The sequence below is a fragment of the Paralichthys olivaceus genome, chromosome 3 (genome assembly GCF_024713975.1).
Source record: "Paralichthys olivaceus isolate ysfri-2021 chromosome 3, ASM2471397v2, whole genome shotgun sequence".
Taxonomy (NCBI): domain Eukaryota; kingdom Metazoa; phylum Chordata; class Actinopteri; order Pleuronectiformes; family Paralichthyidae; genus Paralichthys; species Paralichthys olivaceus.
In genome coordinates, this window is record NC_091095.1 from 17,664,278 (window position 1) to 17,690,363 (window position 26,086).

The following is a 26,086-nucleotide window of genomic DNA, read 5'->3' on the forward strand; positions in this document are numbered from 1 at the left end:
GAGGGGTTAAAATTAGTTTTATTATTTGATAGAGCAGGAAAAAAAATTAAAAAAACAAATTCTCATACATTGTTTTCATTTCCATTTGGGCTGCACTGCCTTTTAGCAGTATTTCGACCCAAATATACGGAATGGTGATATTGTCGTCAAACAGCAGCAGCAGCAGGCAGTAGTCAGGACAGCACAGGGTTACACTTAGCAGGGCACAAAATAACAGGCTCATACTATTTTGCTTGTTTTGGCTGCTACCTTCTGCCTGTCAGGAATGTACAGACAACCTGGAAGATTTCTAATGCTACTTTTTTGAAGCAATTTCATCTTTGTTTGCTAGTTTCCTTCGGTGACGCATGTATACTGTGTGTTGCACCGTCCTAAATGAAACCCATGTGTGCAGTGATGATAAACCTCCACTGATGCTCATTTACCTAATGAGACACAAACTCTTACAATGTCACATAATGGATCAGTTAGGAAATCAGGAGTGAGAGAACAGGGCAGCAGGACTCCAGCTCTGTAATTACACAGTGATGAGATAATAATGGGCAATCTGTCAATGTGAAGAGGATAAAAGACAGATACAGGGTATTGAGGGGTGGTCAGCTGATGTCAGGGTATTTTTTTTTTTTTTTTTTTTTTTTAAACATAGTGCTTACCAAACATCCAGATTTATAATTAAATATATCAATATTTTACTTTACTATTTTTAAGTTATTGACACTTTGCAATAGGGGGACACATGAACACAACGCCATGGGTTAAGGAAACCAGACCACCCTGCCCCCGCTCACTGAAATTAAAGATGACAGCACATGGTTGTGAAATAACTTAGCCATTAGCGATGTGGGGACATATTGTACATCACTAGCTTATCCTGTGCTGCTGCAACCTGATAAAAACGCACTATAGCTCATGTGAAAGGCATAGTTAGCTCAATTCAACCTTAGGACCTGACATAAATCATACACACCTTAATGTTAAAGACTAAAGAGACGTTCATGTCATGTGTTGCTATAGGGGTTTTTGCATACTACATTCTGAAAGCTGTCCAGCTTCTCTTAAACCAATCGGAGGGTGAGTGGGAGCCACTGGACACAGAAAACAAATGTTTTTGTGTGGAGATCCATTCAAACTTAGGGCATATATCTTTACTAACATGACCCTATAAATAAACCCAGAGACAGTTTGTCTATAGAAGAAAAAAGAATGCACCACAACCTATGACTAAAAGCAAAAACAATGTCAAAAATACGACATTCCTTACACCCCCTCAGTTTAGCATGAATTCATGTTCAGATCCAGAGAGGGTTCAAATAAACTAGAAACCTTCTAGCAGAAGGGATTCCATTTGGGCTCCACTAGTTCTTTGGAAGGCTTTTTTTTCTTTTTAACAATATTCAAGAAGAATAGTCCTAACATGTGCTCCGCGTTTTTACATGAGTCAGTGAAACCTTTTCTTTATTTTTCCTCTTCATCTTAGAAAAAACAAAGTATTTAAAAGTAGGCCACAACATGGAACCCAGCAGATGTAAAACCACCTCTACAGTAACATTAGCCTGTAAATTCAGACCTCGACAAGAGGCCACTTTCCAAAGTATCAGGGAGCACAATATTCAATATTCCAAACACAGTATATGACTTACAGAAGAAAAAGACAAAATCCTAACATTCAGCCATACAAAATAATCCAACACGCATCAACTTCTCTACTATACACGGCGTAGGTTAGAGAGAAGAGGCAGTCTGTGTGCAGATAGAGATTATTTTTTACAGTCCTTTTTTATTTTATTCTTTTTTGCAAAGCTGAAGCAGTTATTCTGTGGATGGTCCTTGAAGCTCAACCACAATCCCTGTGATGAGGTCTTCGGTGATGTCACCATTCAGGCCTGAGTCTGATGGGCTCAGACTGGAGAGGGGCAGGACGTAAGGCGAATATTTTATTGAGTATGAGAGTGATTGTTATTCTTTCCCTGCCTAATCCAGAGGCAGGGCAGCTCAGGGATTGTGTGGCAACTTCCACTTGGTACAACCGTGAGGGTCAACCGATATACAAGGAGGGAGAGGCTACTTCACTCGAGAAGTTTGGAAAATTGTACACGCCAGTGTTCCATCCAGCCCTCAGAAAGGTATCCAAAATTCTGACAATCTCCTTGTATCCCAGAATCCTGAGCTGTCGCAGCACAACTCCAATTCCGGATGCAGGACTCAGGTATGAAAGATTTGTGGCAGAAAGATCTGAGGAGGATATTGAGGAAACACCTCCATCCCACAAAAACAAGGCTGTTTATCCCCTGCACCAGAGGCATAGAAGTCCATAGAAAGGATTAGAATGATAATGAGAATGGCTGTTATTGATATTAAAAAGATAATAGTTATGATGTCAGAGAAAGAGTAAGATTGCATTATTTCCATGTGTTGGCTGCTTGGGAGATAGAACGGGAGGGAATCATGTCCAGCAGGTACTCTCGCTGACGCTCCACAGCAGAGGTGGTCTTGTGAGCAGACAAACTGGGGTTCACATAGGCCATGGACACACCTGTAAAGAAAACAAACAAATCAGTTGTTAATGTACAAGACATTAATGGCAGCAAGCTATTACTATATACTTTCAGACATGCACTGAACTCCAGATTATCTCCAGATATTAAAAGGAGGGGCAGTATGCGAGAATGCAAGTGTCCGAGTCAGTTGCTGCAGACGTTCTCTGGATAGTCTCTAGCCAGGCCTCCAGTAAAAACTCTGGATGATGTCTGAGATGTGGCTTAATGTGAGATAAGTGAAAATGGAAAGGTATTATACCCCCTACCAGTAAAACTGCATGTTTAATGATTGAGTTACTAAGTACACAAACAAGTCAGAAAGACAAAAGGACTCTAAAGGAATACTAAATGAAAAGGCTTATCCTGGGATCAGGGGAAGAAAGAACAAGGAGGAACAGCATCAGATTGACATCCACCTCACAAGGGAGTGATTACCCCAAAGAGGAGCAGAAAATAAGATCCAACTGGTCTAAACTCCCCTCATCATATATCTACCTGTGTTGCCCATGCTCTGCTTCCTCCAGGCAGTCATGTTGCCCTGGTTACTGCTGCTGCTGCTGCCGGCGCTGACCTTTGCCCCCTGCTGCAGCAGACGTGCTGCAGCATGCTTACCTGGCCTGCTTCCCAGCGCTGCTGACACCGAGCTATGCAGCTGAGAGGAGGTGAATGAGTGGACCACACCACGAGACCTCACTGCGGACTGGATGCTGTGTGACAGCTGACTCTGTACAGGGAGAAAGAGATGCACTGTGATTGAATGTGGGGGGGAAAAACTTAAACCACTGTGTGGGTCACATGACAGTAAAAGTCCATACTAACCTGCTTAATGGTGGAGTGGTGGGCAGACACAGGTCGGTGCTGCATGGCAGCCCTGACCTGCTTGTACTGCTGGGAAACCAGCACCTCACTCTTGGACAGAGAGGAAGAAGAGGATGAGGTGTTTTTAGAGACAGAGGAGGAAGAAGAGGAGGCTGCCTGCTGCAGGATACGCTGTTCAATCTCCTGCTCCTGTTGGAGTGCCTTAACAAAGGCTGCCTTCAGATGAGTGGTGTGCTCAGCCTTTAAGGCCTTCTTCTGATTAGATGACATGCACTGGTCACATAGGATGGTCCCAGCCTTCTCTTTTCTCCAGCGGGAGGTAAAGTCTGTCTTACACTGGGCACAGGTGTATGGCTCTTTGGGAATGGAGCTGGCCATTGCAGCAGCAGGGCCCAGATTGCCTGTGTAAGAAAGAGCTTTTTTTAGATGGTATGTACACGATTACACACAAATATACCCACCCCTGCACTACAAAATCCCCAAAGTAGAAGAGTGTGAAGATCTATTCACCCCTGCCGTGCATCTCCAAAAGTTTTTGCACCACCTCTTCTAAACCCAATAAGTAGATGAACTCATTATTCGCTGCTGAAGGCAGGAAGTTGAACTCTGGGGCCGGAGGTTTGGGTGGAGGAATCTCCAGTAGAGTCTTCTCCAACTGTTTACGCAGAGCGAGCTTGGCGGCCGCCTGTCGGCTGGCTGGTGAGTCATTGATGTTCGAGTTAGATGAAGAGCCCTTGAGGCTGGTTGGAGAAGCCTGGATACAAACAATAAAGTCAAAGTCAGGAATGACACACTGGGATATTCTTCTTATGGCTGACCAAAAGAAAGACAGCATTGCAGAGTAGTCTAGCCATGAAAAAGGGATACAGCATTTCTAGAATAGCTTTATTTATAGTTATTATTGTGTCCTAACCTGAGGGATGTTGACCATGACATTACTGTTGGCCACATTAGCCACCCGTATGAGTCCCTGCTGAATGATCCTCTGGCCCTGGACCTGGACATTGGGCACAGAAGCCCTCGGTGCCAGCAAGAGTGGAGGGGGGCCTGAGCCGCTGTGCTGATGCTGATGCTGACGTAGACTGGCTATCTGTTGAGGAGTAACTGCAATAGGCTGATAACAGCAGACAAACAGAAGAAAGCATCAGACATGAGACCCAACAACTAGAAAGAAAGCGAAAAACTGACAGAACTTTGAAGTTGGCTTTAAAAAGGTGAGAATTTGGCGTGACACGAACCTGGGCTCCTCTGACCAGAGGTGGCATGACAATCTGGGAGTTGTGTTTGGACGGGACATGTTGCCCACCCCTCACTAACGGAGGAGGGATCACCGTGCCTGAGCTGCGACTGGTCACCTGATAATACAAGAAGAAAATAACGACAATGTTACACTTTTAACATTCTTTAAACCCAAATTTGAATGAATTTATAAAGAGTCAGTCGTGCTCTGCTGTATGATTTGCCAGAAGGCCATGTGAATTCACAACATACGTCAATTCAAACTCTAAAACATAAGTGGTGGTGGGGGGCTCTAAGTGTTATAACTACCTGGAGGGGTCCTTTGCTTGATGTTATGCTTCCTCTAACCAAAGGAGGAGGAGTGGCTACTGAGCCAGTCGCCTAGAAGTAACAGGGTATAGAGTTAGTCCATAAAGCCGTTTGTGCTTAAAAATACAAATAAGCTGAAATATTTTGTTTTCATTATTAATGTCAATTGGAAAACAATTTGACGGATAATAAGGTGTGTGGTTTAATATAATATATATAATAAAAATAATCGGGGTAGAATCTATTGACTCTGGCAAAACACAATCAATCAACACAACACATTCTTTACCTTCTGCACAGTGCTTTCCTTCTGGATCTGGCTCTGTCGTAGTTTCTTAAGCAGCACTAGTTTGGCCTCTTGGAGTCTCAGTTCTTCCTTGAGCTGTTTGATGATGCGCTCCCTCTCCTCTGGAGAACTCTTCTACATAGACCATGACAGAAATACAATTCTTAGGGGACGAATAGAGGAAGTTTATTGTAGTTATTTTCAGGCTTTAAGTAAATATTTCTCAGACAGGGATAAAAAGGATGAGTAAGGTGGTTTATAAAAGATAAGTCAGTTTATTTAACAGAATCAATTTAAAACAATGTCAGTATCAGTAGTGACTAATACAAAAATATGCCTTCAAGTTTACTATTAATACCATCAACAAATGTTTGTGTGGCATTAGGAGCTCCCTTGTATAATGAATCAATAATAAAGATTTTGAAGCCGGTAGACAAAACAAGAGTGTTTTGTACGAAGATGAAATTCTGTTTTCCTACCATCAGTTTATCTGTGTCAGTCTTTGTGAAGCAGTGGCCGTTCATGAGAGGACTGGATGGCTCGTTGTCCGATAACACAATCACATCATCTGGTGATGGTGGCTGCCGCTCTTTCTTTATGTCACTGAGGGGAGATGACAAAAGATAATATTGATTATTTGTAACTGAATGATAAATTATATTTCATCAAAGAATGCAGAGGGTTAAGGGCAGAGGATGTCGCACCTTGTTAAGCCCTATGAGCCAAATTTTGAATTGTGAATATGGGCAATAAAAAATAAATTTGATTGATTGTTTGAAAGAATGAAGATTCTATTATATTTCAGTCTAGAACACAGTATCAGCTGCAACCAACTGTAGTTGTGTCTAGCGTCCAATAGATGGCGATATATAATAATGATTTTATCTTGTGTCCCACAGCACATTTGGGACACAAGAACAAAACCAAGAGATCAATAAGGGAGTAATGGCGACTGGGGGAGATCACAACAAGCCATTATCTCCAGCGAAAGGTAACATCTATAGATCTCCTGCTCGCTTCCAACAAACACACACACACAGAAGAATCGTCAATCACAAACAACATGCAAACAAAGGTCGTTTTAACTGCATAGTTGTTTTTTTACAGGAGGAAATGGTTTAGGGCCTTTGATAAAACAATTAGCTGCTTTTTCTGAGGACTAAGGAGAACAAAGACCACTAGCCGCGTGTTAAATATGAATCAACCTGGACAGAGGTGGAGATAAGAAGTCTGGGTTGGTGGCGATTTTGCAGCGTGGAGACGATGTTGGACAAAAAATCTGCCTCTATCAAAGCAGGGATCCTGTCAAGTCTTGAGAGTTGGTGCATTTCAAAATAGAAGCTGCAGGGATAGCAAGATCTGGGAGAGGATGAGGTAAGGCAGTGGTAGTGATATGTAACAGTATGTGAGAGGTTTGCATCAAAACGTGTGTTTATATGCATGCACACATGCAGTGAAGTTATATAATTGTTCAGGCCCTGTGGCGTGAGGAGCTTCACATCTTCGAGCTCAGGCCCAGTTTACCACACAGACAGGGCCTCACCCCTCCCCTACCTCTGTGGCGAGGCCTGTGGCCTAGCCAGATCGGCACAGCCTGGGCCTCGGCTCTCTCCTCCCTCCCAGCTGCCGACACCAGAGTCACAAGCTGATAGAAGCAGAGGTCCGCTGGAGACACTGAAGCGGGTGACAGTGAGGGGGGAGGGGAATAAATGGCCAGGAGCCAACCTATTGTGTACGCTCTCTCTCACTCAGTCACTCACTCAGTAACTACTTTACACACCCCACCCCCATCCTTACTTGATCATCTTTTATACTCCAACACACTGACTCAGTTCTTTACACTCTTCCTCCTGCACGCTGCCGTCTTCAGACACATTTCCCTGCTATCGACTTTCACACAACAGCTGTCGAACAGACACTGCACGCTCAGTTCAACAAGGTCATCTATGTAACAATAATCATGTCGTTTATACTAGCATTTATGAGATAAGATTTTCAGCAGCGTAAATGTTCAAAACACAAACCACAACAAACACTGCGTCATAACATAACTGTCTGCTATCAAGAATTCAATCAAACCACATACACATACATGGAATGTAAGTTCCTGGTACATTTCCATCCAAATAAAAAAAAAAATTGACATCCTTTCAAAACACTGCTATTCTGAGAACACATTTCAGCAGTCTTCCTCCACAGCTGTTTACATTCAGCATATATATTTTAACCATGCCAAACACCACAAGCATTCAAGGGGAATCGAGAACTTCATCACTTGGCCTCTGACGGCATGACATGGACTAACCTGTGGTGGTTGCTACTAGTCTACTGAGAACAACTTAAACAAGCATCGCAACACACACACCACCTTGGTTATGTAAGGTCCAGTGTTTCTGCATGCCTTGGCTTCCCCCGATCATGGCTTCACACTGACCCCACTATGGGACTTACTATATAAGATGTTGTTAGGTGTAGTGGGTAACTGTTGAAAATGCAACCCAGGAAAGTGCCATTTTAGGCTCGTAAAACAAAGGGAATACATGGACTGCAAATAGACCTGACAAAGATCGGTTTCAATGTTTACATTTTGCAAAAATATAGTAGTTGGGCTGAGCCAAATTTTTCATATCGATTATTATCACAATCAATTTCTGATCTTTATTTCTTTCAAGTGTGAATATTGAATTGGAGATTTTAAATTTTGAAGAGACCAGACAAAAAAAAAAAATCACAAATCTGAACATTCAAAACAATTCTGTGTGTTGTTCCTGTCTGTGGTTGCACAAGCATATTGATATAACTTTTGAATACAATTATACTGTGATAATTAAGTGTCATCATTACTTCAACCAGCCCTACTACACAGCATCACATGGTGTGAAAACAAACTTATTTTATACATTCTCCCATTGAAGACGTTCTGTCTTGTTCTGTCTGCTCAGTTCTGTTAATTCACTGCTATGTTGGCTGGGAAATGTGGCTTGAATTCCACATCTGTATAGTTATACAAAGTTGGCCGACCCAGACCAAGTCTTATCAATAAGGTTGTCACCTTGCACTGAGTAACCACACCAACACATGCTGAGGGTTAATCACCCCTTAAATCTTGAAAATCAGGGGCCAAAGGTGAAACTTCAGTTTACTTTTTATATACTGAAGGCAGAGCAAACACACTCCAGCTTCAGATGAATCACCTCTCTTCTCCACTTTGACTGCCATCACATCACTGTGTTTATCACTCTACCAAACACGTCACATGACATCAGGCATTTCTCTGTGTGGTCATGTGACACACCCACAACCCCTCCTGGCCCCTCCTTCCTCCAACGGCTCCTTCCAATGTGGAAACCATGGCAACGGCCAGTTGGAACCAGTTTGTGACACATAGCCTTCATTTTGTGTGAAGTGGGAGGCAGAGTTCAGGTGCTGCTGTGGGAGAAAATGGAGCCCAGGCCTCAGGAGCCTCGAACTTTTCAAAATGGGGGCAGGCTGCCGAAAACCACACAAGCGACTTCCTGTCAGACCACTAGCTGTTGCAAAGTTTGTGAGAAACTTGAAACTCCAATAGACAGCTCTCTGTGCATAACCACAAACTTTGCATGTGTGTAATAAATTCAAGGCCAGCAGTACATGAAACAATCCTCAACAAGTTTTCAAATAACTAATTCACACACACTCACATCACGTCCGTTAAACCGAGATGATTATTCAACATCAATGAAGCACAAACATTACAGAACTACAGCAGCGAACCTCTAGATCTTCTTTCACAGACACAAACATGTTTCTAAGCAGATTATAGTGCATTTTGTGCAGCTGGACATGTTAAAGGGTTAACAGTGGGAAAAGTTGGCTGATTTTGCAATATTTAGGCCCAGTCAGGGCTCCAGAATGACTTTTTACATTGGTCACACTGGTGCCCCTAACATTTTCATTTAGGTGCAGCAGCACATACTTTAAGTGCACCTACAATACCTTTTATACCTTTTGTTGACAGTTTACATATATACTGGTGATTTCTTAACAGGATATAACCACTGATTTCCCATATCTTTTTGATTGACAAGGTCTTGATTCGATTTCCAATTGGATTCAGTTATGGATATTTCATTATACAATACCAATTCTGCTTGGATATGAAAGAGATTCTGAGAGAAGTAAAACTGTACACTGAACAAGGAAACCTCTGACTTGGTACATTATTAAGGTAAGCCTGTCATGAAAGCAAATTTCGTTTGACAATATTTTGTTCCAGAAATTATTATTATTATAATCATTATAGTTACGATTTGGATTTGTCTTTAGGTTTGCATTGTCTAGTAGTGCTGCTCTTCACTATCGCTCTTGACATACAAACTGACGATAAAATTTTTTAGTTATTTATCAATGGTGATGGATCATGAATCCGCATCGTTCTGGTCACTTCAACACTGGCTGTGCACGACTGGTGTTGTGTGGGCAATAAATGTTGTAGTTTTTTTCAATGTGTTTAAATAAAACATACTGATTTTAACAAACTTTGGAGCAAATCAAACAAACAAAGTAAACTCTCCACAGAGGAGAGCTGAGGGAGGCAATAGGTCTTGATCAAATGCATGGAGACAACCCAGCTAAATGTTAGGCGCCCAGGAGCAGTGAGTAGCCAAACCAAAACTCTAATATTTTTCTCTCTAACCTTTTGGATGTACTCATGTCGACTGGCTCGTCTCCGGTCTGCACCTCCACCTTGATGGTGGCCTTCACTTCTCCAGCCTTCAGGATGCTAGCTGCTACTTTTGCCTGTTCACTCTTTTGCTTGACACCTTCGGCTCCGGATCCCACCAGGGCCAGGGGAGATCCAGCTGCGTCTCCACTCTCCAGCTTCACCCTTTTGCCGTCCATGTCCCCGAGGGGCCCAGTAGGGGTTCCATGGTCCTTCTCCAGAGCCCGCTTCTGGCTGCGCGTTTGACGCACTGCCTCCTCTGACATGGCTGCTCTCACCCTGGGGAGACAGAGAGGTCAAACAGTTACAAACTGCCTACATGCAGTTTTACAGGGCAACATAGAATTATTATCAATGGTAGATATTTTTCATGTGTGAGCAATACACAAACTTTCAAACTGAACTTTATTTTTTATCCATCACATTATACTGTACCCCACATCTCTGTTTACACTACTGTGCAGGTTCTTTTGAGCAACTTACTCACTTACAAACCTGCCTCATCTTTTGCCTATGAGGTAACCATAACAACTACACAGTAATGCATGAATGTTGCATTGTGGCCAAATTTCTGAAGGGCAGCACATTGAATTAATTGATGACATTTCTAATACGTGACAAAAAAAAGTGCCTTTTGAAAAAATAAATAAAGATAAAACAAATTACTTGGGGAAATAGCCATACATATAGAAGACACCCACAAAGATGTCAAGGGTTTGTGGTGATAAGAGCTAACAACAGTGTTCGAGTGCTGTAAACATGATTTTTACTTGAAAAGAGAAAGGAACATTTATTGTTTTACAGAGTAGCCCCCTGTTCAATGTGAAAATAAATAATATACATTGTGAAATACTATTGAATTGTACTTTCTTTCCTTGTACATTGATACAACTTCCAGGCTACTTCAAAATATATGCACTGAGTCATAACGCATGTTAGACATGATGTGTCAGACATTTTATTTTTGGCAAATTCATTATTTTATGAATTGAGTTTTAACAAAGAATCGTTAGATTAATTGATAAATAAATAAATAAATGATAGGTGCAGCCTTAGAGTGCATGTATACACACACACACACACACACACACACACCGAGATCTAACATTTCTGAATTCAGAAAGCCGACTCAAAAGTCTTTGTAGTCCAACGAGAAATAATGACGGCTCCACATGACCCTATCCCAAGATTCATCCAGTAAAAGGTGCAGGTTTAACCCCTGTAGAGACAGATTGGCAGAAGGGAGGGAGAGAAGGACAGTGAGGCCACAGAACATTCCAAAACACGTCTAACAGACAACAGTGGGGGAAACATCAATGACATGACTTCTGTGGTTCTCAAGAGTCAACAGTCACTGACAAGCATAACTAGTCTGTCATCCAGAGCCCACCTTTTGTTTGACACTTACAAATATGTGTAAAATGTGGATAAGACACACACATCTTTGTCATTTTACAAGATGTTAAGCTGAGATGCTTGTAATAACTAAACCAACCACATGCAAAACAACTACTACAACAGAGCTTAAACACTGAAATCTGTGTTTGTGGAGGATAGGATTCACCCTGCTCTGGTGCACAAGGCCAGATGTGGCCTGCTGTACCATCCCTGAACAAAGGCGATCTATCTGCCAGAAATGACAGTCTGTGTGTGGGTGTGTGCAAGCCCATATACCACACACAGTGCTTAAGAAACCATACTTTATCCTGTGAAACTGTACAAATGCTGGCTGCACATTGCTTCAACTGCAACAGCGTGGTGGTGAACAGTGTCATGAACAAAATGACTGTAACCCCATTGAAACAACACAGTGTCAGATGTGCATGTCACTAGGACGGCTGTGGTTGCTAGTTTCAGGTCTAGAGACGTGACTACCTTTGTCCTGAAGGAGATGGATGTCATCTGCAATCCATGTTTAATGTCATAGATTTGCTGCTGCTAAGCAACAAGAGGTGGAAAACCAAATAAAATTGTGTCTCTGCATAGGTTGGGATTTTGGATGCACTTGAGATTTCACTGGCCAGGCAGCCACAAAATGAAAACATATGACAAATTTTAGGTAATAAATATAATGCTAATAATATAGTGACCCTATATTGAAACTCTTACACTGTAAGAGAAGGATTTAAGTATTTTGAATGTGAGACATTAGATAACCATTTACACAATTTAAGACTATGGCATAGTACATTGTAGGGTTGCTGTCATAATCTTTATTATTAATATCATTGCTGCAATTATCCATTATTGCATTAAGCAAATGGCATCTTGAATAGTTTGGCAGTCAACAAGTTGGCAATGAGGGGATCAGTGAATCAAATGCACCTTTCCATGCACTGTGTTATGGAAGTAACCAACACCACAATCATTTGACACACCGCTTGTTTAGACTCTTGTCAATGTATTTTGAATGAAACTAACTTTGTGCAATACTAGTAGTTGACTGTAATGTCGGGTGCTGTGGCAGGCAAAGTTAATGTAGAGTCACTGAACATTAAACAGCTGAAACAGAAAAGCATATGCTGGGCACAAACAAGCAGCCTGTCTGACAGTGGATAATAAAGTTGAACAGTTGAACAGCACACAACATCAACGTAGACGGAGAAAAAGGACAAGTTTATGATCATGTCAGTATTTTGAGATTTTAGCATTATTATCATGCATTAAACTGTAAACAGCCCAGCATCCCACTTTAGCTGCTTAGCTCAGAAGGCTACATGACAAGCTAGCCAAAGCACCTCAATGAAGAGTTTTATAGAGATAACTTTAGACTGCTACATGAGATAATACCCACAATAACACTTTTTGGGTTGAGCAGATTACAATAGTTCTTAATTTTGACAAACATCTTTGACAAATTTACATACCACATCTTGGAATCCTATGTCTACTCCGTTCTTTGGGAAGGTTAACCATTCACTAACTTGGACAGACCAGTGACTGGTCAAGCAACTTGCTGTGCATAAACTTGTTCTGGAAATGTCATCACTAAGAATGAAGCAACACCACTCACACATGAAGGCACCTTCATTATATGAGTCTATCTGAGCTTAACCATCAAACACAGGAGTCTATGCTATTCACTGCGACACCTGAGAAGGTTACAGGGCAGAAGAAACTTAGCATTAATACTTCAAGCCACCAGAAGCTGAGATAGTATTTCACTCAGACACTGTTGTTGTGGATTGGTAAGGAGGAGGCATGGGAACAAGCAAGTAAAACAAAGCGTCAAGGAAAATTCATGATGAGGAAAAATCGACTCTTTGTTTTAGTCAGTTTGTTTCAGTTAAATTTAAGTCATATCAGATATCTGTATCGCTTGTTTCCAAAAAGGACTGCCAAAAGATCCTGAATAAATCAGTGTCAGTGGCCTTCCTGGCAGTTTCAATGAGCCCCCAGCTCCATCCAATGTGTAAAACCAAGTGATACTGACACTAGTATCTCTCAAGTAAGTTGGACTTGTCCATCATCTAGTCCAGCAAGAGATGCCTAGAGGGAAGTGGTATCCCAATTTGCTCAGCCTGGGTCTCTGTGAATTAGAGTGGCAGTTCAGTTCAAAGAATAGTTTTGCCATTTGTCCACAATCCTTGATCAGTACACCACTCAAGTCTCCATTTCCCACTATCAACACTGCCATGCCTGCTCACATTACAGCTATTTGACTTACACCACACACAAAGCCCTCTCACTATGAAGGATAGGCTCAGATTACAGGAACCTATAAAATAATGACTTATCTTGAAATCAGGTTTATAAATGATCTGCTCCAAAATCAGTAACTAGGAGTTCCAACCTGCTGGAAATTTACACTGAGTCTGCAACAACTCCAGCCAACCAGAGCACAGAACGACTGATGGTGTTAAAGATAAATGTAGTGGTGATATGGCCCCTGAGTTTTTACATTGCATATGTCTATAATTGGGGAAACCAAACAATAACCATGTGTGTGTTAAACAGGGCAACATAAAATCAGTGCAGCTTACATTAGCTGCATCATGCTCGGGTCTGGTTTGGACAGAAAAACCAGAATGCCTGTCAGGTTTGGCTAGTTTTCTCTCAGGCTCGGAGGGGACTGGATCTCTATTCTTTACAACTGTGCTGTCCACTTAAGTATTTCTCTCTCCTCCAGTGTGATGTGTCATTCTGTGAGCAAGATGACACAGAAGAGCAGGAGAAATACTAGTCAGGCTTTCTCCTGGTGAAAGATTGTGTAGTGTGAACTGTACCGTGATCTGCAGACTTCGAAAGTCATGTAGTGTGAACTCCACTTACGCATTCGTTATTAGCACAGGTGACTGTCTGGCACCACGCACACCAAATGCCCCCCACTGTTAACAACACCACTTTAGCTGCTTTCAGACATGATCTGCCAGTAAAATCCGGAGAATTGGCTACAGAGTTTACCTTTCATACATGCACAACGCAGCGAGAGAGTCTGCACAGACGCGTTCAAAACGGCAACAAATTACATTATTCAGGCAAGTGGTGGAGCAGCCGGGTGTAGCAGGCAGAGGCAGGAAGTAATGTATTAACTCATTGTCTATGTGTATGGCTATGCTTTTTCGCCAGGAGATATTTGTTTTCTTTCTTTCCATTTTTGCGTCTGGAGGGGTTGATGAAGATTGCTATACGTGACACTCGCCTGCTATGAATCCAGCGGGGGATCCCCTGCTGTGTTCAGACATCGGATACTAGGAGGCCAGGTGGAATAAGTCAGCAGGAACTGCAGAGCCTCTCACTCGGACATTTGCGTTGACACACGCACCTCCTCCAGACAAAATACGGAAGATCAGCGGAGTTCCGTGAGTCATTGCTGTGCCTCTCTCTTTATTAAATAGAATCAAACAGAATACCTTTAGTGTCACTGCAAGTTTCCAGTACAACATTAGACTTTAGAATTTTATCTTCAAGATGTCCATTGTGATTGCTGTGATAATGCATACAGCTGATGAGAACATTAATGCCATATAAAAGCTCACAACCATACGAATGTAATATAATCCAATAAACATTTATTTATATTACTGTACCTGAGCTTGACAGTACAGACCCACTAATACAGATTTTTATCTTCCTCACGACACTAAAAAAACAAGTCCATAAATGTGGTTCATCCCAAACCATGAATTAAGCAGACTCTGCAACAGCCTTTATAATCAGATGTTTCTGTTCAGTGTTTGCATAATTATTTGCATTATGAAACATACTGTAAGCCAGTGAAATGATCAAACCTTGTGATACTGTACATTACTTTGACATAAAAAGCTACAAAACTGACAGGATTTAAAAGAGAGTAGCGGACGGCAGCCAGTGATTAGTGATCTGTGCCTGTTCCTCTCAGGAGATTATGGAGGAGGAGTCCCCCTTGTTTCCCTCAGAATAATAAGGCCTAAGGGCAGAGCAGATCTTAAGATAGAGAAAAAAAACAAAGGATGAGGTGGTTGAGGGCTGCAACACACATCGCTACTGCCCATTAAAATTTATCTAAAAACACATGTGTATGAAAAGAGATGAAGCAACCTCTTTGATTTCCTACAAATGCTTAACCATATCCAAAACATTTAATGAAATTTGCATTCGTCTTAGAAGACTTTGTATAACATCATCATTAGTGTTGTCTAGAAAGTAAGGTGTATTAAGTAAATCAAGCATCCCTTGAGCAGAAGGATAAGAGGTACCTGCTTGAAAGAAAATGGAAATTTTGTGACCTGGACTGACACTACAGGTTTTATTCTCAATAATTCTCCTATTGTGTCCATTAGTTCATAGAGAGCTGATCAATGGCAAACGCTCACCCCCTAAGGTAGCGTGCTAGCCTCTCATCTCCAGCACTGTAATGATCTCCCCACTGGGACTGGACCCAGCCAGCCGACAAAACAGCCTTTTTTTTTCTTTTTTTTTTATGAATTTTATCAACTGTGTCCTTGAGGTTCAATATAGGGGGAATAAAGAATTGCATTGTTCAATTAAAGCAATACAAGTATGGATTATAACTGCCCAATAAAACAAATCAGAGTGACAACTCTCTTTCTTATGTGGCAATGTAGCACTCACTGGCCCTTACAATATTGAATTAATCACTAAAACTGCAGATTATCTCACCGGCAGATATGACCAGGAGGTGATCATCTTGAATCCATTACTTATAGCTAGCTAACATAAAGGTTAGTCCTGATGCTACATACCATGTCATGTTTTTTCAACAAGGAACCCCATTTCAGTCAATCAAAAAGTACAGTCATTTTCCTTCAGAATATAATCTAAATAAAAAAACCTGAATACCAAGGCTAATCTGTGCTCACCAGGCTAGGAGTGGGGGCAGGGACCAGCTGAGGTGGTGCCATGGTTGGGGGAGGGAGAAGGGTGCAGAGCGCATGTGGTTAGCTGAGGCATAATCTAACTGTACCCATGTGAAAAATACTCTTCCTTGTCTTCTCTCACTTGCTCACTCTCAGTCCTTTCCTCCACCTCTCCCCTCCTCAGTTGTTCTGTTGTAGGCTTGGCCAGCCCAGAAGTGTGTGTGCTTGTGTGTTTATGTGTGTGTGCCCCTACTGGTTGGGTCCCGAACACCAAGGGTTAAGCCACTGCCATTTTAACGCCACTGACAGATCAGACCATTAGGGTGTTACCTAACAAAATGGAAGCCTTTAACCCTGAATCTGCCAGACTGCGTCTGCATGTGTGTCAGTGTGTGTGTGTAAGTGTGTGAGTGAGCCAGAGCAAGAGCCACACAGAGTATATGTATGTGTGCGCATGTCTCCACCTGGATTCTCCCTAAGCAACGTGACAACAACAACAGCAGCAGTAAGTCCAGGCAGTGCAAACCTGACTTTTGCGCATGATCACACAATGCATGCACATATAGCCACATTTACAGACATAAAACAATGGTTTGTTTACTGTACTGGAATGTATCCTCAGATAAAGAACGAACAAATACAAAATCCTTCTCACAGCCAAAATCCCATCTTGATTTCGGCAAGTGTGCACATGTAATGCATTAAAGCCTTTAGTAGCATTTTGAGTAATTGATTTATAACCTTATATGAACATAACTTAATGACCGACAGAGGGATCGTCTCTGTTACAAAGTTCTAAAACACCTTAGCTCTCTTGAGCCTCTAATCACAAAATCACTGGATACATTACTAGCTATAACAAAAAGGAAAAGATAAATGTTTTCCACAATCTGAGACAGGGAAAATCTCCAATTTCAGGCAAATTGCTTCCAAATGGTTACTACATAATCCTGTAAAACCAGAAGCCTATACCCACGAGTGAAGGGCCAGGACACACGCAAATTGCTATCAGATTACTTTTCTCAGAAATGGATGGCAGCAGGAAGTGACCAGGGTAAAGGGGAAGAAAAGAGCTTAAAGGCTGAAAAAAAAAACTGTATGCCAGACAAGACATCTATGAGGTAAGCACATCATCAGTACAAAATGTTAAAACATAGAACTGGGTAAAGTGGGTCATATTTTGAGTTTGAGTCAGTATTTCACAAAATATTCAGTAGTGAGTGACTGCACAACTAGTTAGTTTTTTTGTTTAAAGGTCTATGATGTATTTTGATACTTTAATCTGATTATCCAATTACATTCACAAACAAAGACATCCCCACAACATCCTCCTCATTGTTATTGACTTGCAATTGCTCATTTTCCTTGTTTTAGATCCAATGGATGGCTGGTTAAATGGGATGATGTGCTGCAACTTGCTAGGCTTGTTTAGGTGACCAATGGGGATTAAATTAAAGTTCCAAAACAATTATATCTTCTATGTCAAGTGCCTTCTGTAAAGCCACAACACACAAAGAAGTGAGTTCTGAATCTACAAACTGCCTGTGTCGCTAACAATTAGATGTTGGAAATGGGTTATGACATATAATTTATATCTGCATGTACACAAGCTCATAAAGATAAAGTGAAGTCAGTTTTCATGATGACAATGTCAACAGACTGATGATCATTTTACAAATTTGCACATTCTCAGACTGTCATGAGAGTCATGACATGAACGTGTCTGAATGTGAGCATTGGCGTCAAACCTATTGGAGGATTCCCACCATCTTTAAAGAAACTATAGCACTGTAAAACTGGGTTCACAACTGAATGTCCGGCAAAAGTTAAGTCTTTTCTTTAAAAGAACACACCAACATCACTTTTGGGCGTGGCTGTAAGTTTTGTCTATTGCACTTATTCCCACACCCAACAATGTTGTCATGGGTAGAAGCTGAACTCTAATACTTTGTAAGGTTCAAACCACATTATGCATAAAACATTGAAAGGTTGTGTAGCCAAATGTTTGTTCAGAATTTGAGGGTGGTAAACTTGTTCTTTGAACAGCCTCTGCAGGCGTCTTAGTCCATTTGTTCCACCACACTTCTATAACGATCTAAACATCTGAACACTTTGCATAACAACATTATGAAAAAGCTATCTGTTTTGTGCCATTGCTTCATTGTAGAGAAGCCTGCAGCTCTTGTGCTGTGGTGCAACTTGCTCTCGGTCTCTCTTGTGTTTATATACATCCATAACGTTTTATCGTCCTCTGCAGGCAGACTGACTTAAGCATCATACCTTTCAATACTTTCGGAAAAACGGGCAAACCTACCCACGCTGTGCATCATGTGCGCATGACAGCGTACTGTGTTTTTCGCAGTGCAATTGCTCCATGAATCAATCACCACCATAGATGTGATGCTATGGAAATCCCTGGAGGATGCCGAGATGGTATGAAAATTTCTCCATGACAATGTTCACATCTAGATATAGTTATATTTCAGTTCAAAAGCCATTAAATACAGCAGCACCTTTAGGTTTAATCTCAGACTGTATCACTTTCATATTATTTTTAATTTTCCATCCTGCATGCACATTTGCAAAAACAAAATGTGTCATTTTAAACCATCCTCAGTCGAAGTCACAGTCTTATCTTTGGCGCATCAAACATCAAGCCTCTGTAGACTTGACAGAATGGATGTTCGCGTTTACTCAGTGAAGAGCAGCAGTCATTAACATGAAATCTGTCACTAACAATGGTGACCAACTGTCATTATAGAAAGCAAAAAAGAAAAACATTTACGGCTGCACCAAATTGAGGTGGAAGAGACTGCTACACTGTACTTTGTACTTTTGACCTCCTCACACGTATGATTTTGCAAGAGTGGTCTGAGGATTTTTCAGTCTTTCCATTATAAATGATTCAAATCAAGTTTAAACTGCAATTCCATCAAAGAGGAAACAAACTTATGCAACCCTACAGAGGGGTTATTGATATTCGAAACAAAGATTGGGGCACTGTTAAACAGTGGGGGCACTTAAATCCACATACTTTGTAATTAAACCACATAATTGTGTGCAATGTATTTTTTGCAAAAAAAATGATACAGTGCCATTATCGCCAGGAATTCTGGGGAAACTCCTTCATGCTTAAAATGTGAGAACTAAGATTGTATTCTGGACTTATTATGGTGATGTTAAAAATACTGGTTGTAACCCAAGTCATTTAACCCACAATTGTCATTTACAATATATAAGTCAACAGTATGTTGATAACCATCAAAGGGCTGAGCTGATGATGAATTGGAAAATGTGAGGATTCGCTTGGCAGCAGGTATAAATGTGACTGGGGAACTGGTCACATTCCTCCTCATATTCAAAGATGCTTAGTTATAGAAGTGGCCAATAAAACCGAGGCAAGATGGCAGATGCCTAACCTGCATTCAAAGCTTGAGAAGGCCTGATCTATGTGTGTGTCTGTATACATTTAATTAATTTGATCTTTTTAAGAAATGTTTCTGTGCCATACAACTACACAATGAAGGGAACACATCAGAAATTGACACTCCATTTTAATACTGCATGGCTTTCATGCATTTGAGTGTTGTTTTTTTTCAAATGTAAAGTACAGAAACCTGTGACAGCTGGCCCGGGTGTCATTTCTTTGTACCTGCTGACTTATCCTATTGTCACATGTATTTCTTACATAAAATAACCACTGTGAAATTAGCTTAGAGTTTGAGTTTCAGCTTAGTTTGTCTCGCTTTGCCATCTTTTTATTCCAATCTATCAATTTCTTAGTTGTATAGTCAAACACTATGCATTATTCAAATAAAAATCTATATAACATGGGACAAAGTCTGTATTTACTAAAGTAATCAATAATAAAAGAAAACAATTACACAGCAAGAACTAATGTGATATTTTTGCATTTCTTCACCTTTGTGAATTTCTCTTCCAATTATAATAGTGCCTCTATTTGTACAAACGCCCATCAACAAACACTATTTCTTACTGTGTATTTAAGAGCCAGTTCATCGTAAGTCAAATGGCACACCTTGTCAAAAGGGGTAAATTGTTGGAAGGAATACCAGAGGTTTTCTGCAATAATACACGTCAAATTAAAATCAAAGGGCAGCATTTTATTGGACATTGGCCATACGAATAACAGACGATGGAAAAAGTGTGCTGTCAAGGTCAAAGAGCATTGTGGAGCAAGGTTATGAAAATGTCTCAACTCAACGTTTTTTCTTTTAAGTTCAACTAAAATTAAAAGAGGTAAATGTCAATAAATCTAATGGTCAACTCAAAACTGCACATATGTACATGCAACTGTCTGAGACAAGGAGTTCACACTGTTCACACACACATGCTTGAGTCAATATAAAGTCTAACGGGGTAAACAAGAAATAGTTCAGTCAGTCAAACATTGGAGGACTCCTCCTGCTCCAAGAATTGCCTAAGGCCTTTGGGTGGGTCCCCGTGGCCAGTAGGACTACTCCTGTTCTCTGGCATGCAAGACAACAAGTAATAATAGTCAGAAAGACAGACAGGACTTAAAGGACATAAAACATCTGAATATTATGTAATTCTGTTAAAAAAAAAAACACTGATCAAGTTTGTCAAAGCATCGAGTCAATTTTAAACCTTCAGGAAAAGTGAGTGATTCAACAATGACATCTGGTGTAAAGTACTTAACTTAATATGTAATAAAGCAATGTCAAAAACTGAATAAGATGTACATTTTCACCTAAAGAAGCATGCTTATCTTTTGCATCCAAAATGAAAAACAAGTGACTGACGTGTTGTAAATGAGTCCAAGACTCCTCAGTCAATACAGATGAGGCCTACTCAGGCCTAATTCTCATAAAAGAGAAAAACATCACTGCCCATACTTTGTTGAGAGTTCATAGTTTCAAAAGCACTTCCTGTTAACCTTTTCATAATGACCGAGCACAGACTTAACCACACTGCTGTGATGAAATATGCACAATAGTGAGCTCACAGATATATATGCCATACCTCAGCCAATAAGCAGCTTTTTCAGAGTTCATGGGAGTTTAAGCCACTATTGTGAAAATATACATTTAAAAATTGCATAATTTCGGTACCATTATCATTAAAACATTTCAAATGTTTTCCACAGCACATTCAGGCATTAGCAATAAGAAAAGCAAAACAATTATGTTCACTGTAGTAAGTGCTATGTAAATCTTGTGAGTGATCAAACTGTGCACCATACAAATATCATGGGTAAAACAAGACTTCTGTGTAAAGTAACATGGTTTGGCTGCGTACCAAAACTTTTGTTCGGTTTGACATCTGTAGGCAGCTCAGTGTCCCAGTGGCCACTTGTCAACTAACCGAGTTGCTGTAGCAAGTCAATTCCTTTCTCATCTGTCAATTTTCTCTGACAGTAAACATTTTCCACAATTAAATTATCTTTTAGCTTATTGTCTGAGAACCCCCTTTTACTCTTCATGAATGCATTACCTCTGTTTTCATAACACTCTACACCAGTCCCCAAATGGCTTAAACATTTCACTGGCATTTGTGACAAAATAATTGATTTTTATGACCAGAAAATGCATTTAGGAGTGGAGAGGCAAATAACGTGTATTACAAATTTAAGCATAAAAGGTTGACAAATGGGATCATGTGATTTCAGGTGGACTAATGGCTGAGCTCAGAGCGAGCCAGACAACCTGCTTACAAAAGCTGCAGGACCACTGACATCCACTGTGTCCAAACTGACCGAGCAGACTTTCTATAGCATCGAGAACAAAGAAGTGGAAGATCGTGATAGAGGCTTTTATACTGTTAATGCTCTGCAGTGCAGCATCTTGAGTCTAAGAAAACTAGTGTGAAAGTGCAACATTAGTTGGCTGCAATGGTCAGAGCCTGAGTTCAGACACTGAAGACAGAAATATAAAACAGGTTCACGAAGCTCAACCCCTATAGTCAATAGACAAACAGTGAAGAAAACATTGAGCTGCAGCCTCTCATTTTTATCTGGTTCTGAGCTTCACTGTCATTGGTTAAACTGTGTTGGTGGTTCATCTTATCAGTTGTCACTAATTTAACTTAGCTGCTGTTGAGACTGCATGTCACTGTCAGTAACTATCAAAGATAGTTTATGAAAGAAGATCCGCTCTGTAAGAGCAATGTACCACCATAAGTGAACCGTTTCTTTAGTTCCGACAAATCCAACAGAGTGAGACATCATCTTCCTGGAGGCTCATGCCACAGCACTTTCAGAATGGGCATCTATCAACTCAGTTTTTACTCATATCATATGAGTAATTTGCTCTTTTAAAGTTCCTATTTTTGAACCACGAACTTCAGGATTTGCAGCCAGAAGCTTATAAAAACAAAAGGATACTCAGTATCTGCAGATCACCCAATATTTAAAGACTTAGATAGGAATCAGGGCCAAAAAATATATTTGAGCTACACCATAATAAGATGATTATTATCATCCCTAGTGTAAGGGATACCATAGTTGTTGTTAACCATTAAAACAGGTAAAAAACAAAAGGCAGAATTAGGGGATGTCACATTTCCCTGAGAATTAGACACACCACAATTAACTCGGTCATGGTTGTGTAAGACAGGTGTGATCTCCATTTTAACGACACTCACGCCCAAAAATTCTATCATAATAAGGAACACAAAACACAATGGAGCAGATACAACTAGTTTTACCACCTTTTAGTCTGCATTGCGACTTTCAATCTCTGACCCTTCACTTTCATGAGCCCAACTCAGCATTAAGGTTAAACACCATATGTTGAAACTCAAAAACACTATAAAAAAATTCAGCAAGATTTAATTCCATTAGATTGGACCTGAAACTATAAACACTAATATAACTAATAAACTGAACATCAACAACAAGCACGATACCTTTGAGCCTCATTTATGACTAATGCTAAAAAAATCTAGTGGGTGAGAACACTGTTGTATCTTAAAAAAGCTTCAGTCCTGTTCCAGAGTGGATCTCGAGTCATGCCTGTCCACTCACATCACTTTCAGGAGGGTTTCTTTTTTTTTTCGTAAGGGCCACCCCTCCTCAGGCAAATCCAAGGCCCATCATAAAATGCAAAGTGACATGTGTCCCCATCACTAGCCAAGGGTGCCAACTGTCTATTCACTCTGAAAGGGGGCACTTGTTCAGCAGAGGCAAAGATATAAACACTGGTGTTCAGCTTAAACACACCTCAAAGACAAGTGAATAGAATACTGGATTAAAGTGTCCGCTCAGGCAACATGAACCATGGTTTATATCTTCGAGGTGAGTGCTCACAAATCCCTGATCACAGAGCCACAAAGTATAGATTATATGTGTCACAACATCAACTGACTAATAACACAGGAGGGTCCAGTTATATAGGATTGATCGGTATATAAGCTACAGAGAAAAAATTCTGACTTGGCAGATCATTACGTACATTAAGTGATGGATTTGATCTCTGTTAAGCAACACTGATAATCTGAATCAAACAGAAAGTAGGCATTTGGTTGTAGTGGTGTGACGTGGGTGATAGCTGCTAATCCGTGGTGGACGGACAGACAGACAGACACTCTGACGGAGGCGCAACCGTCCACCATTACGCCTCCATAAAACAGGCTTTTCACGCTTGAGCTAATCTGACAAAGTTCTGAGATCAGTGGCTCATAAAGCCGTAATCATACCCATCCACGGCTAAAAAGAGCAGGCAGCTCAGCAATGGCCAGTGGCAAAACTGTCTATGGTGTCGATCAACTTTAGGGACCCCAGGGTGCCTTAAAATAACAGCTACCTATTTCCAACTAACCCATCAACAACAACAGGCTATCTCATGCTAACGTTAACTTGGCTTGCCAACAACAACCTGTCCATCTGTCCGGCTACACAACCAGCGGCTAACTAACGCGAGCTCACAGTCAAATGTGCTTCTCTTGGGATTTCACGGATTCATTTAAAGTCGCCAGACCCTGGAGAACGTGCTCCTTTAAAATGAGATGCGGACAGTGATATTTAGCTTTGATGACGGTAGGCGTCCAAATAGCGATACACGGCAGACAATGAAACCGACCCCGTCACCGTCTCGCTGAGCAGCTAGAGGTGGAGAGCTAGCTAGCGAGCTAAGTTAGCCTGCTAACGCTAACTCCCTGGACACTCGCCTGCCCAGACAGACAGCCGCTGAATGTATTCACAAATAATCGAGCGTTGATTACGCACAGAAATGTCTTTTTCCCTTTTGACCCGCGTTGCTTCACAATAAGTAAACAACAACAATAACTCACATTTACTGGAGTGCGAGCATCCCGACACAAAGTTTTGGGGTGAAGTTACTTGTATTATTGCTGGACTTTTTGGATTGCTGTGTGTTAGGAAGGTGTGTGTGTGTGCGCTGCTCCGAGACACGCAAACTATTACCTTGCACGTTAGCTCAGACGAGGCTATGCTAGCTAGCTTAACTTAGCCGAGCTAACGCCGAGAGCGAAACTTCATTCGTCAATTTAATTGGAAATTAAAACATTGGATTAGTTGGTGCGGTGATGAAAAACGCGGACTTACGGAGTCTAGGAGGAGCTTAGCAGAGGTTCCCCCCGCGGTTTTCGGCTGTTTGAGGTCGTTGTTTCGCTGGCTTCGGTGTAAAAATCCCGGGGATCCCCTCTCGTCTGTCCGCTGCCACTCCGGCTGCCAGATAATGAGCCACCACAGGCGGCGTCATGCTGCGTTCAGACACACCTCGGAAATGTTAAGTTTCTAACTGATGACATACAGATACAATGATGCGTTTGGCACCACTCGACGGAAGTACTTGAGGGAACATAGAGAGTGAAGACAACAGACTCCTGCACGAATCAATAGCAAATAGTAAAGCATACACTTATATTGCAGCACAGTCTGTTTTAATAAGTCTGACTACCCTGTATTGGATAATGATGTGTTTGTATGTCACAGAAACGTCACGGTTTCTCTGTTCCTGCGTCACCTCAGCTTTTGTATGTATTCAAATGTGTTGTGTTTTATCTCATCATTATGAAAAGCTTTTCCCACATGCACTTCTTACAGTCTTTACTTCAATCAAACATTGAAGGTCATGTATCCACTTGACCCTTTCACTTGAGATGTTTTACTTTGTCTTTCAGCTGTATTGGTCCCTAAATTGTATGCTTTGCTGTTCATATGATTCTCATTGGCTGTTTATTTCATGACAAACATTTTGTATGTTGTATGTGACACAGCAGTCTGTTACAGCCTATGTCACACGAGCATCACACACAGTATGTTGTATATCTCGAAGCTTCTTTATGTGCATTGGTCTCTGTGCACATGTACATGTGCATAATGTGGCTCAGCACACTCATCTACTTTCATAACTGTCATTCTCCTACCATGCACCAAAACTGACACACGAGTAGTTTTGGACCAGGCCTCAGACCATACATCATAACAAGTGAGGACTCCATATATGGGTATTTTCCTGAATCACTGGCAGCACAGACAATACAGTGGATCTGACCCAATGCCATTCCCTCAGGATCTCTGTGACACCACAGCGGGCCGTTTGCAAAATTTGGAGGAGCAGGAGTTCCTAACTTTCTGGTGCATGATTCCAGTGCACCAGAGCACTATGACAAACTAAACCCTGGCAGCCACCTTCCTGAGAGTCTTTGTTCATTTCAGAGGAACATTTCTGTCCTCAGGAAATATTTACTCCTGCACTATTTCCAGAGACACAAACACGTCATGTGACATAACTGGACTACATGACTTGGTAAACCATGCCTGCTCACAACTCATGATCTTGTGTTGGTGTTCCTTTAGTTATCCTGCCTGAAAACCTTTATATTTCATGTCTAATTGTAGAGCTGTCCAGATAATAATAATAACAATTATAATCATAACAACTATAATTGA

General features: G+C 41.0%; 1 protein-coding gene across 7 annotated transcripts; it reads right to left on the reverse strand.

Annotated features, from left to right (window-relative positions):
- Window positions 1–24,934, reverse strand: gatad2ab (GATA zinc finger domain containing 2Ab). 7 transcript variants are annotated; one of them, XM_069522281.1, is made up of 12 exons: window positions 24,737–24,884; window positions 14,535–14,717; window positions 9,866–10,171; window positions 5,670–5,793; window positions 5,194–5,325; window positions 4,905–4,976; window positions 4,595–4,711; window positions 4,270–4,470; window positions 3,867–4,110; window positions 3,357–3,757; window positions 3,033–3,261; window positions 1–2,533 (listed from the first exon to the last, which is right to left on the reverse strand). In XM_069522281.1, the coding sequence occupies exons 3-12, from the start codon at window positions 10,156–10,158 to the stop codon at window positions 2,400–2,402; spliced, it is 1,947 nt and encodes a 648-aa protein (XP_069378382.1). In that variant the 5' UTR covers window positions 10,159–10,171; window positions 14,535–14,717; window positions 24,737–24,884; the 3' UTR covers window positions 1–2,399. The 7 variants fall into 7 exon arrangements, with proteins under 7 accessions (XP_069378382.1, XP_019936603.1, XP_069378384.1 ...); XM_020081044.2 differs by lacking the exon at window positions 14,535–14,717 and having other exon boundaries at window positions 24,737–24,934; XM_069522283.1 differs by lacking the exon at window positions 4,905–4,976 and having other exon boundaries at window positions 24,737–24,864.
- Between the last annotated feature and the right edge of the window lie 1,152 nt (window positions 24,935–26,086).

Bases quoted from the DNA above. Each gene is read 5' to 3' on its own strand.
- gatad2ab (XM_069522280.1), bottom strand. The intron at 5,326-5,669 runs GTAGGAAAACAG...TGGTCTATGTAG, and splicing joins CTGACACAGATAAACTGATG to AAGAGTTCTCCAGAGGAGAG. The intron at 4,471-4,594 runs GTTCGTGTCACG...TGCTGTTATCAG, and splicing joins CTCTGGTCAGAGGAGCCCAG to CCTATTGCAGTTACTCCTCA.